Genomic DNA, 13355 nt, shown 5'->3' on the forward strand with positions numbered 1-13355 from the left:
CCTATTTTAGGCTAATTTTTAAATAATTTTTGAAATAAAAATTAGTCCTAAAAAACGGTAAATTTATTAAAAATATTGTATTCAAATTAAATTCTTTTTTAAACTGCTTTTATATCATTTGAAAATCACAAACATTTTGACAATTAATGTACTATAAAAATGTTAAACATAAATATTTTAATTTAAATAAACTATTTATGGTAAAATGTTGTATCTAAATTGAAATATTTAAGGTTTTTTAAGGTATCTTTTTTGCCTTTTTATAACTTTAATACACTATGTGTGGTAAAATATTATATCTAAATTGAAATAATTTTTAAAGCTTTTTAGGTTTCTTATTTTGCCGTTTTTTATTCAAATACACTATTTATGGTAAAACTGAAATATTTTTTAAGCTTTCTTAGGTTTCTTTTTTAAGCAATTTTTGTAATAGTTTTTTAAACAAAAAATCCGCCAACAAAATGAGGAAAAACTCAAAAATACTATGGAAAAATTTCAATTATTTTAAACCTTTCATTGTCCCCTTCTTAGTCGTGTTTTTACATTATTTTCGGTATCAAAATCAATCATAAAAAAGAAGGCAAAACTCCCAAAATATTGTATACAAACTGTGTTATTTTAAAACTCTGTTTATTTTAAATTCATTGTGTTATTTTTAGGCGATATTTTAAATGATTAAAAAAAACACCAGTCATCAAAAAAAAAACCTTAAAAATTTTATGTTATATTAATTTCTAAAATAAAAATGAGTCATCAAAAAGTGACGAAAAATCCTTTAAATATTGTATTCAAATCAAATGACTTTTTGAACTTGGCCGTTTTTTAAAATAATAATTTTAATAAAAACAAAAAAACTGAACAAGTTTCGAAAGTTTGGTACTAAAATTGTAATTTTTTTGAACGTTTTATGTTGCATTCATGATCCTTTTTAAAGAAATTTTTGAAATGATTTTTAAACAAAAATCATCTATAAAAAAGAAGGGCAAGAAACCCATTTAAACCAATAAAAATAAATAAATAAAAATAAACCAATAAAAATAGATAAATAAAAATGAAAATAAATAAAAACAAATAAGAATAAAAAAAAAAAAAATAAATAAATAAATAAAAATATTAAATAATAAATAAAAAAAATGAATAAATAATTAAATAAAAATGAATAGATAAATAAAAAAAATATAAAAATAAATGAATATATATAATTAAAGAATTAAAAAAAATAAAAAAAAATAAATAAAAACAGAAAATAAATGATAATAAGAAAATAAATAAAAATAAATAAATAAATAAAAATAAACGAAAAAATAAAAATAAAAATAAACAAATATATATAAATAAAAAATAAAAAAATAAATAGATAAAAATAAAAATAATAAAAATAATAAAAAGAAATAAATGAATAAAAATAAAAAAATAAAAAAAATAATAAAAAAATAAATAAGTCTTGTTGAAAAGGATTGCTGCATCAGCTCCATTAATTTTGTATAGAGTCTTCTCTGTTTTCCTTATTAAGGATTTCTCAATGTTGCTGAAACTGGCAAGCAACGTGCCAAAGGGGATCGTCAAATCCAGTGTAGTCATATTGAATTATCTTTATTACTGCTATATACATATTATTACTGCTACAAGTTTCTCTCTCTCTCTCTTTCTCTCTCTCTCTCTTTCTCTCTCTCTCTCTCTCTCTCTCTCTCTGACATTTCGCCCAGATCTGCCAGGGCATGGTCACAGTGATGGTTGCTGGAGGACTGAATCTTATTGGTGAGTCCTTCGCTATATATCATGGTCGTGCGGGCACTCACGGATGCTCCTGCAGGACCGGGAGGGTGCTCGACTTTTCATTGGCTGGCGGCTAGGCGTCGGAAACTCTCGAGGTGCGTTGATCTTCTCAGGTGTGTTGCGTCACCTGGAGCCGGGTTTTTATTGGCTGCGACCGTGGTGACGTAACTCCTGGTATTTCTACCAACCTCTTCGATATTGGTCCCGTCCTGGGCGGGCCTGGTGTTCTCGTCTTGGAAGGGGGGGGCTTGGAGGGTCTTCCTTACACACAGGAACTTGGGAACAGGCAGGAAGGGTAAGCCGGTGGTCGTATTAAGGAAGGGTTTTTGCTCAAGGATGAATAACGCCTCAAGGAGGCGTAGGCGTCGCTGATCGGGGGCTCTTCCAATTATCTTTTTGTTTTTTACGATATCCTCACGCACGCCGTGCTGTTGGTGGGCGGTGAAGGCGTGGTGTTTTATGGCACCGTTCTGGGCGTGACAGGATATCCTCTTAGACAGTCGTAACGTTGTCATACCGATATAAACCACAAGGACATCCTTGGATAGGGCATGTGTACCGGTAGACGACGTTATTCTGCTTCAGGGGATCTCCTGCAGGCGGGGTATGGGTTTTTTCTCATAATCAGGTCCCTTGTTCTCCTGTTCTTATAATAGATTAAGAGAGAGCTCTTCCCTTCCTCCACGGGGGTGACGTTCTCTTCTACAATCTTCTTAAGGCATCTCTCCTCTTCTTTGTATCCGTGGTGCATGAAGGACTTGTAGAAAATATGTATATCCTCGGAGGGGGATTCTCTTTATTCTCTCCGTCCTCCATGTACCATTTGTTTAAGGCTGTTCTGATCTCCCTGTTGATCAGCTTGTTGGAGTAACCGTTGTTAATCATCATTTGTGAGGCTCTGTCCAGTTCTGCGTGGGTGTCCTGCCACACTGAACAGTGCGTTAAGGCCCTCCTCACGAAGGCCCTGACGGTGGTGGTCTTGAACCTTGCAGGACACTCACTCTCTCCATTTAAGCAAAGTCCCAAGTTAGTAGATTTGGTGTAGACGGTGGTGGTCATCTTCGGGGTAGTCTTTGTAATTAGGACGTCGAGGAAGGGGAGCCGATCTTCGCTGCTAAATTCAATTGTGAAATTAAGGGCGCTGTTGCGCAGGAACTGCTGGCGAAGGGCTTCAACCTCTTCCTCGGAGTCAGCTTGAACAAATATGTCATCGATGTATCTGGCATACGTCCGGGGACATCGGTGCTGCGAAAAAACCCGCTCTTCAACGGTACCCATGTAAAAGTTGGCAAAGAGGACGCCCAAGGGGGACCCCATTGCCACGCCGCCTTTCTGACGAAACATCTGTCCTCGTGGGTGGTGAAAGAGGCTCTCTTCGTACAGATGTCTAGGAGTGTCTTGAGCGATTCTTCCGGGATGTTCGGAGGTTGCTTGTCAGGGTTCCTGTAGACCTTTTCCAAAATGATGCCTATTGTTTCATCGACGGGGAAGTTGGTGAACAGGGACTCCACGTCGAGGGATGCCATAGTGCCGTCGCCAGGGGAATCCCGGATTTTCTCCAGGAACTCCGTCGAAGAAGTAAGGAAAAATTTGGAAGGGGTATACGGTGTCAGGATTTTGTTAAGGCGTTTTGCCAAATCGTAGGTCGGTGCAGGTGTCTGGCTGATGATGGGGCGTAAGGGGTTACCTGTCTTGTGCGTTTTCACGTTTCCGTAAAGATACCCCAAGCTGTAATCTCCTTGGATGGGCGGGAGGTGGCATGCATTCGTTGCGGCGTTTACTGCAGTGATGATGCAGTTAGCATCCCGTTTGATGTCTTCGGTGTGGTTTCTCGTCAATCTCTCGAATTTAGAGGTATCTGCTAAGATATCGTCTAGCTTCTCGAAATATTCCTCAGTCTTGATAAGTACAAAGGCGGCTGTTTTATCTGCCTGACGTATTGTTATCTCCTCATTTTTCTTAAGATCCGCTGCTGCGTCCTTCAGCTCTTTGGTAAATATCCCGTCTACACCACCGTCTACACCAAATCTACTAACTTGGGACTTTGCTTAAATGGAGAGAGTGAGTGTCCTGCGAGGTTCAAAGACCACCACCGTCAGGGCCTTCGTGAGGAGGGCCTTAACGCATTGTTCAGCGTGGCAGGACACCCACGCAGAACTGGACTGAGCCTCACAAATGATGATTAACAACGGTTACTCCAACAAGCTGATCAACAGGGAGATCAGAACAGCCTTAAACAAATGGTACATGGAGGACGGAGAGAATAAAGAGAATCCCCCCTCCGAGGATATACGTATTTTCTACAAGTCCTTCATGCACCACGGATACAAAGAAGAGGAGAGATGCCTTAAGAAGATTGTAGAAGAGAACGTCACCCCCGTGGAGGAAGGGAAGAGGCTCTCTCTTATAATCTATTATAAGAACAGGAGAACAAGGGACCTGATTATGAGAAATAACCTACCCCGCCTGCAGGAGATCCCCTGAAGCAGAAATAAACGTCGTCTACCGGTACACATGCCCTATCCAAGGATGTCCTTGTGGTTTATATCGGTATGACAACGTTACGACTGTCTAAGAGGATCTCCTGTCACGCCCAGAACGGTGCCATAAAACACCACGCCCTCACCGCCCACCAACAGCACGGCGTGCGTGAGGATATCGTAAAAAACACAAAGATAATTGGAAGAGCCCCCGATCAGCGACGCCTACGCCTCCTTGAGGCGTTATTCATCCTTGAGCAAAAACCCTTCCTTAATACGACACAGGAACCCTTCCTGTTGCCCCCTTTGGTAAGGAAGACCCAGCCCCCCCCCTCCAGACGAGAACACCAGCGCCCAGGACGGGACCAATATCGAAGAGGTTGGTAGAAATACCAGGAGTTACGTCACCACGGTCGCAGCCAATGAAAACCCGGCTCCAGGTGATGCAACACACCTGAGAAGATCAACGCGCCTCGAGAGTTTCTGACGCCTGGCCGCCAGCCAATGAAAAGTCGAGCACCCTCCCGGTCCTGCAGGAGCATCCGTGAGCGCCCGCACGACCATGATATATAGCGAAGGACTCACCACTAAGATCCTCAGTTGCTGCTCGGCCTCCATAGCAGTAACATCTCTCCCGAGACCTTCCCTGGCGAACGCGAGCGACAGCGAGCGATAGCCCCAATCCCAGTCCCAGTCTACGATTAGCGGCGAGATTTTCCAGCCAAGGGTATTTTCGGCGGAAACTTTCGGCGATTGACGACGACACCGAGAATTATATTTCTGAGAGAGCTCTCTCAAATACTATAAGAAAATTTTCATATGACATCTGTCTCTCTAAAATAATTTTCATTTACTAACAGTCTCTCCTGCCTAAAATTCGGTAGCCGTTGGGGTCTGAAAACTCCGATTGAAGCAGGGTCTAAGGGACAAAAACTTTCTACTCTCGCAATCCTTATTGCAAGTAGCACAGGGACGATAGGCTGGTGTCTCTCATAAACCAGATTTAGGCCCTTCAGGCAAAAGTAAAAAATATAACAACACACACATACACATACATTCTCTCTCTCTCTCTCTCTCTCTCTCTCTCTCTCTCTCTCTCTCTTTCTCTCTCTCTCTCTCTCTCTCCGCTCACAGATAGACGAATGCAGCCATGGACCCTGTAACCCAGCCCACACCCACCACTGCAGAGGCACCTGAGAACCGGAAACGGACAACGTCTTCTTCTTCCTCTTTTTCAGATGCCCCTGAAGCAGTTAGACCTCGGTTAGACTCCTCCACCTCCTCCGAAGAAGAAACCACCACAGCCACTCAAGAGGACACGGAAAACCCCCCTGCCATGGACACAAATGATGAATTCCAGCTCGTCACCAGGAACAAACGAAAACAACAAGGACCACCAGCAGCACCTTCACCCTCACATGGAAAATACTTAATAACTCCTCCAACAGGAACCAGTGCCTATGAGTTCGTCAAAGACCTTGAAAAGAAAGGTAAGTTGTTCAAGGTAAGACCCACTACCAGGAGAGAACTGTTTGCAATACCTTCAGATGTAAATACAAATGAATATATGAAAAACAATCCTGCCAGCATTAAATTCCTCAATCCTGATGACAAACCCTGCAGATTTATATTATGCCATTACCCTCTGCAATTTGACACCAGGGTTATCTGGGAAAATTCCCAGGGGGTCAAAAGCAGAGAGATGCCACACAAAAGGACCCAACCCCCAGCCAACCCGCAAAGTCCTAGTAGAATGGAAAGGAACTCAGCCTAAGTCACTGAATCTCGGCATGTGGGGCTCCTTCCCCACCATGGACTTCACACCAGAACCTTTGAGATGTTTTAACTATCAGAGGTACGGACACCATAGCAGTGCCTGCACCGCCAAAGCCATTTGTGGTGTATGTAGTGGGAGACATCCCACAAAACTCTGCACGGACAAGTTTAAAAATGGACAGGAAACGAATGCCAGATGCCCCGCATGCAAGGGAAACCACCATGCGTGGAACAGAAAATGCCCGATAAGGCTACTGAAAATTGACACTCTAAAAGGAATCGCACTTCGGAGCCTCCCTGGACTGGACACACACACACACAGAACACCAGGTCACAACAGACAACAGCAGCTCCCACTACCCAGCAGGGATCAAGATCCTTTGCTGCTGCAGTTAGGGGGTCGCAACAAGCCCCCAAAAACACACAGACACACCCCCACCATAAGACACAGTCCTATGCTGCTGCAGCTGGAGGGCCTAGACCCAACAGAACTCAAAATCAGCCTCAACCTCAGAAAAAGGAACACAAAACACTCCCCAAACCACACCCAGACCAACACACGCCAACAAAACAAATAACAAACACTAGAAGAAAAATCAGTTTCTCAGAATCGGCCAAGCCGACAAACACATACATCTTAACCTCTCCTGTTCCCGAAACCCATCCTATCCTCCTCACTCCAAATCCTAAAACTAGCTCCACTGTTCCTGGCTCCCCAAAGCCATATAACCCAGTCTCCCCTCCTCCTACCCCACAAATCAACAGGTTTGAAGTTCGCCCAGAACTAAAACAAGACAAATACATCGCACAGACTCAAGACCTCACAAATCTACTGGTGCAAATGTTATTCAAGTTTGCAGAACTAACCGGATCAAACTTCTCAGAGGAAATAGCTAAAGAAGTCGTGGACAAGTGCATAAGAACGTCCAGAGGACTCTTTGCATCACCATGCCTACACTAATAAATAACAAGAGTGCAAATGGCACTACAAATACACCCGGTGTCAGTTTCATCCCAAGTAACAGTACCAGGTACATCTCCAGTGCCAGGGCCAACCTCAGAGTTGGTAGTCAAGGCACATCAAGTGCAAATGACGAGTTAGGAAACAACAACAACACAAATGACTGCAGAGACACAGACACTATAAAAATCCTCCAGTGGAACATACTAAGTGCAAACAATAAATACGCATTCCTGCAAGCACACACACAAACAAATAACTATGACATTATAATGTTACAAGAAACACTTGTAAGGGAAAAAGCCAAATTCTCATTTAAAGGGTACAAAGTGTACAAAACACCATACAGACACTAAAAGAGGACTAATCACCCTGGTTAAAAACACAATCCCCTCAAAGAAGGTAGACAACATCCCTTGCGGAGATGATGTAGAATCACTCAGCGTAAAACTCACACTTGCAAACACGACACTGACAGTACACAACATATACAGGGCTCGGGACAACACATTTGAAGGGGAAGCACTCTTCAGTGCAGCGACACAGGAAAACACACTAATTGGGGGAGACTTCAACGCACATCACCCAAGCCTGAACTCTACACAACAAACAAACAACTGGGAGACATCTACACCAGTTCATCACGTGAATTCCCAGAACGTTGTGCCTATTAAACAGTGGAGAGCCAACTCACCTAAAAGGAGGAAGACTAGATCTTACCTTCCCAAACTCTGCCCTAAAGGAGCAAGCAGCAACCATCGAAGCGCACGAGACCCCTCACAAGCGACCCCCATAGCCATTGACATTGGCTTACGGCTCAAAAAGCTGCCCCCATACCACCGCCACCAGAGAGATGGAACCCCAAGTTTGCAAACTGGGCTACATTCGAAGCCATAATGACGAGATGGGCAAGGGACTACCTTGAAAACCTTGCAAACGACATAGAACTCGTTCTATGAAAGGTTCATCAGTAAACTCGAGAGGCGCAAACATGTCCATAGCCAAAGATCAAACGATCCAAGATCGATCACAAAGATGCATGGTACTACTGTGAAAGGGTCAAAGAACTCAATGCCAGAGTCAACAGAGTCAGGAAAACTCTTCAGACGTGGGAAACCATTTCTGACGAGATGCACAGACTTCTCAGAGAGGTAATAGCCCACGCAACTGAAGAGACAAAAGAAATCAAACAACAGGCATGGTATGATTGGTGTCAAAACATCAGCAGACAAACTCCAGTAACCCAGATCTGGAGATTCCTTGCAAAAAATTGCAGGGAAAGGAAAAAGAACAGCGCAAAGCAGCCATCCCAACCCACAAGAAGAAGCTGACAATATAGCCAGAAACTTCGCAGAAAGGACAAAATCCCACAAACCTTCCCCCCAAACAACACAGGGAAAAAATAAATGAAATTTCCCCGGCAAGGTGAGGGAATCAATACTGCCTGCAACACACTGATGACACAGACACACCAGTTCACTATGGAAGAACCGAAACAATGCACCTCAGCAAGGGGAAAAGAGACACAGCCCCTGGAGCAGATGCAATCACTTACAGCATGCTGAGACACATGGGAGACCCTGCCAAACAGGTATATCTACTCTGGATAAACAGGACATATGCAGAGCACACCAGGCCAAAGAAATGGCAACAGCAAGACACACAACCAATACCTAAGCCAAAAGAGGAAGGTGCATATAGGACCGATATCCCTCATCAGCTGCCACTGAAAAAGGTTTTGCAGAAAGAATGGTTCTAAAACAGACTACTATGGAAAGCAGGGCCCCTACACCATAGGCTCTATGCCTATAGGGAAGGAGTAGGCACCCATGAGTGCCTCACAGATGTGCTAAGTGCCATAAATGGCAGAAAATCCATAGTGGTCTTCTTAGATCTAGAAAAAAAAGCATATGAATTGGCCAATGCAGCAACCATCCTCTCCTCCCTAGTCCCAAAAGAGGATCAAAAGGCAACTGCTTACATGGACAAAAGGATACATGCAAGACAGAGAAGCAAGAGTAGTGTTCCAAGGCAAAATGTCAGAATATTACTCTCTTGAAAACGGCACTCCACAGGGGGTCATTCTAAGCCCCTTCTTATTCAATGTCCTTATGGAAAATGTAGCCTGTCTCGAGCTACCACAAGGAGTAGAGGTCTTCATATATGTTGACGATGTTTGATCGTTCAGCTCCGGCCCTCCCCAAAGGACAGCTCCCAAAGATGCAAAGAAGCCTTGCAAAAACTTGAGGACAAGTGCACACAACTGGGACTCAAAATCAACAGAAATAAGACAAAAGCCATGGCAATAAAAAACATGATCAAAATCCACCCAACCTTCTACTGAAAGGAGACGTCATAGACTGGGTGGATAGCTACACATATCTGGGAGTCTGCATTGCAGATTCACTATCTCCTGAGAAGGAAATACAGCTCCTCCAAGCCAAAACAAAAATAGGGCTTAATGCCCTAAAGAAAATCACATCATTGCAAGAAGGTGCGACATACCATCTGCTCAGGAGGTTCTACATACAAACCATCAGAGCACAAGTAGAATACGCAGCACCAGTCCTGACAAATCTCAGAAAGGATCAACAGCAGAGGCTGGAAGTCATCCAAAACAACGCAATGAGACTTATACTTGGAGCCCCAATTGTGGACAAGCACAGGATAGGCCAAAGAAATATTGCCATTCTGTGCAAAACCATCAGAAACGACAGAAATGGACCACACAAAAACAAAATGCAAGCGTGTATAAACCTGCACGAAGAACTAGACCCGCCCAAAACCTATGCGGGCAGTATACTCCAGACACTGAGAGAACTGGGTATGCAGGACACAGTGAAACACATAACAAAGGATGTCCCACCTGAGGGATACCAAAAACCACCACCCTGGGTCGAAGACCCAATCTGGTATAACTTCACAATACTACCGGCAAACAAAGCACTGTGCACAGCAGCACAAATGAAAACTGCAGCAGAAGAAGCAATCGGGAACACAGCAGCTGAAAACATATATTACACTGATGGCTCAGTTGACACCAGAAGCTCCAGCACTGCAGCAGCAGTGGCTGCCCAAGACTTCAAAGGAAGCTGGATGGCTATCCAACAATGCCTCCATACTACAAGCGGAACTAATGGCAATCTTGAAAGCCTTAGAAAATTCCATTTTAAAAGAAGGACACACAACAGTGCATATTGACTCCAAAGGAGCAATACTCGCTATCAAAGCGACAAATCCAAAAGAAAATGTGACACTGATAACAGCCATAAAATCATTGGCAAATTCACATCAAGCTGCAGGCAGGAGAGTCACACTAAACTGGATACCCAGCCATGTGGGAATCCAGGGAAATGATGAAGCTGACATCCTTGCCAAAAGTGCCCTCAGCTGCAGTACAGTAAGCATAAAAGTGCAACCATCCATAACACACCTAAAGGAAATGGCAAAAAAGCTATGCCAAAACTCCAAGAAGAGAGTGAAGTACGACTCACTATCTACAAGAGTCAAGGACGTCCAAGTGGTATGTGGATGTCACAAATCTAACGCCGCATGACATCACAAAACAAACCACTAGAAAACTCTCAGTCATCACACACAGATTAAGGCTAGGATACCTCTGCACCTGGCAAATGATAGGAAATGAGGGCAGGTTATGTCAGTACTGTGACCGAGAGGCAATCCAGCCCCTCGAACACTACCTACTAGACTGCCCAGAGACACAGTCTTTCAGATCGAACCTAACTGAAATAGAGCTGACACCCGGCCACAGATCACCAGACCACCATCTTAAAAAACATTAGGTGGGAACACATGGGAATCTCCTAATGTCTCACCCACCTCCCAGGTAAAAAGATGAATCACACGGCATTTTCCATAGACACATGGGAATCTCCTATTGTCTTGTAAACAAAAAACCAATGAAAGCCACACAATGCACAAACCCTCTACTTCACTGGTTTGCAATGGGAGTCATAAAACATCTTTGGGAGCATATGTATAAGTGTGAGTATGCATGAACATGTATATATACCTATAATACTTGCTTAATGTTGGTTTGATATATATTGCAATATTTTCAGATGCTACAACATGCAGTATATATTGTGCCTAAAATGTTTATAGGTAACGCCTTTCTTTCCCTCAAACTAAAACTCGCTTCCTTCTTCCTACTCAGCACTCTCCAGCTAGGCTGAGTCTCACTGCTATAAAACTTTCTCTCCTACTGATGGGTACCGTAAGGTTCAAAGGGGTTGCAATCCTGCCTGTCACCCTATCTCCTTTCCAAAACTAACCGCCAAAGCACTGTTTTTTAGTATCTTTACAGATATTCCAGTTACGGGCTGCTCTAGGAGCAAGAGCCCGTGCCAGCACAAGGCTGGCTTAATCTCCAACAACAACAACAACACTAAGATTGAGTCCTCCAGCAACCATCGCTGTGACCATGCCCTGGCAGATCTGGGCGAAACGTCAGAGAGAGAGAGAGAGACGAGAGAGAGAGAGAGAGATGAGAGAGAGAGAGAGAGAGAGAGAGAGAGAAACTTGTAGCAGTAATATATGTATATAGCAGTAATAAAAGATAATTCAATATGACTACACTGGATTTGACGATCCCTTTGGCACGTTGCTTGCCAGTTTCAGCAACATTGAGAAATCCTTAATAAGGAAAATAGAGAAGACTCTATACAAAATAATGGAGCTGATGCAGCAATCCTTTTCAACAAGACTTGTTTAAAAGTGGGTCTACTCCCCCAAAAAAAATAAAATAAATAAAATAAATAAAAAAATAAAAATAATAAAATAAATTAAAATAAATAAATAAATAAATAAATATAAATAAATAATAAATAAATAAAAATGAATAAATAAATAAATAAAAATAAATAAACAAATAAATAAAAAAAATTAATAAAAAAATAAATAAATAAATAAGTAAAAATAAATAAAAAAACAAATAAATAATAACAATATAAATAAATGAAATAGCAATAAAAATAAATAAATAAAAATAATGAATAAATAAAAACATAAAATAGAAATAAAAATAAGAAAATAAAATAAATGAAAAAAAATAAATAAAATAAATAAATAAATAAATAAATAATAAATAAATAAATATAAATATATATATATATATATAGTATTATATATATATATATATATATATCTATATATATAAATAAACAGATAAATAAAAATAAAATAAACCAAACAAAAATAATGTTATAATTTAATTTAAAAAAAATTATATAAAAATAAAATAACATAAAAATAAATAAATAAAAATAAAATAAATAATTAAAAATAACTGAATAAAAATAAGAAGAAATAAAAATAAGAAAAAAAAATTAATAAAAAAAAAGATAAATAGACCCAAAATAAAAATGAATAGCAAAAAGATATAAATAAATAAAATATATACAATAAACTGAAATATAAAATAAAAACAAATAATTAAAACAAATGAAAATAAATAAATAAATCAAAAAAACAATAAAAAATAAAATAAATAAATATATAAAAACAAAAAAAATAAAAATAAATGAATAAATAAATAAATAAAAAATATATAAAAATATAGATAAATAAACATAAAAAATAAACAAATAATGTAAATAAAAATAAATGAAAATAAAAAATAAATCAAAATAAATACAAATAAATATAAAAATAAATAAATATAAAATAAATAAATAGAAACTAAATAAATAAAAAATAAATAAATAAATAAAAATAAATAATAAAATAAATATAATAATTAAATATATGAAAAAAATGAATAAAATAAGAATAAATAAATGAAAATAAAATAGATAAGTAAAAATAAATAAATGAAAATAAATAAATGAAAAATAAATAAAAACTATAAAAATATATAAACATTATTGAAAAATAAATAAAAATGAATAAAAAAAAATAAATGAAAATAAATAAAAAATAAAAAATATATATTTAATAAATAAAAAAAATTAATAAATAAACAAGAATAAATAAATAATTAAATAAAAAAATAACAAATAAAATAAATAATTAAATAAAAAATAAACAATAAATAAATAAAAGAAAAAATAAAAATAAATAAATAAATAAATTAATAAATCAAATAAACAAACAGCAATAAATAAATAAATAGATAGATAATAAATATAAAAAAGAATAAATAGAATAAATAGATAAAAATAAACAATGATAAAAAATAAATAAAAAATAAATAAATAAATAAAAATAAATAAAACAAATAAATAAAAATAAATAAAAGTAAATAAATAAAAATAGAAAAAATATAAATAAATAAAAATAAACAAATAAATGAAACAAATGAAAAAAAATCAAAATAAATGAAAATAACTAAAGAAATATAT

General features: G+C 38.6%; 1 protein-coding gene across 1 annotated transcript; it reads right to left on the bottom strand.

Annotated features, from left to right (window-relative positions):
- Positions 1-2855: 2855 nt before the first annotated feature.
- Positions 2856-4874, bottom strand: LOC135203908 (uncharacterized). Its single transcript, XM_064233840.1, has 2 exons — positions 4842-4874; positions 2856-3818 (listed from the first exon to the last, which is right to left on the bottom strand). Exons 1-2 carry the CDS (start codon positions 4872-4874, stop codon positions 2856-2858), a joined length of 996 nt encoding a protein of 331 aa, XP_064089910.1.
- Between the last annotated feature and the right edge of the window lie 8481 nt (positions 4875-13355).

Source organism: Macrobrachium nipponense, chromosome 44 (genome assembly GCF_015104395.2).
Source record: "Macrobrachium nipponense isolate FS-2020 chromosome 44, ASM1510439v2, whole genome shotgun sequence".
NCBI classification, from domain to species: Eukaryota; Metazoa; Arthropoda; class Malacostraca; order Decapoda; family Palaemonidae; genus Macrobrachium; species Macrobrachium nipponense.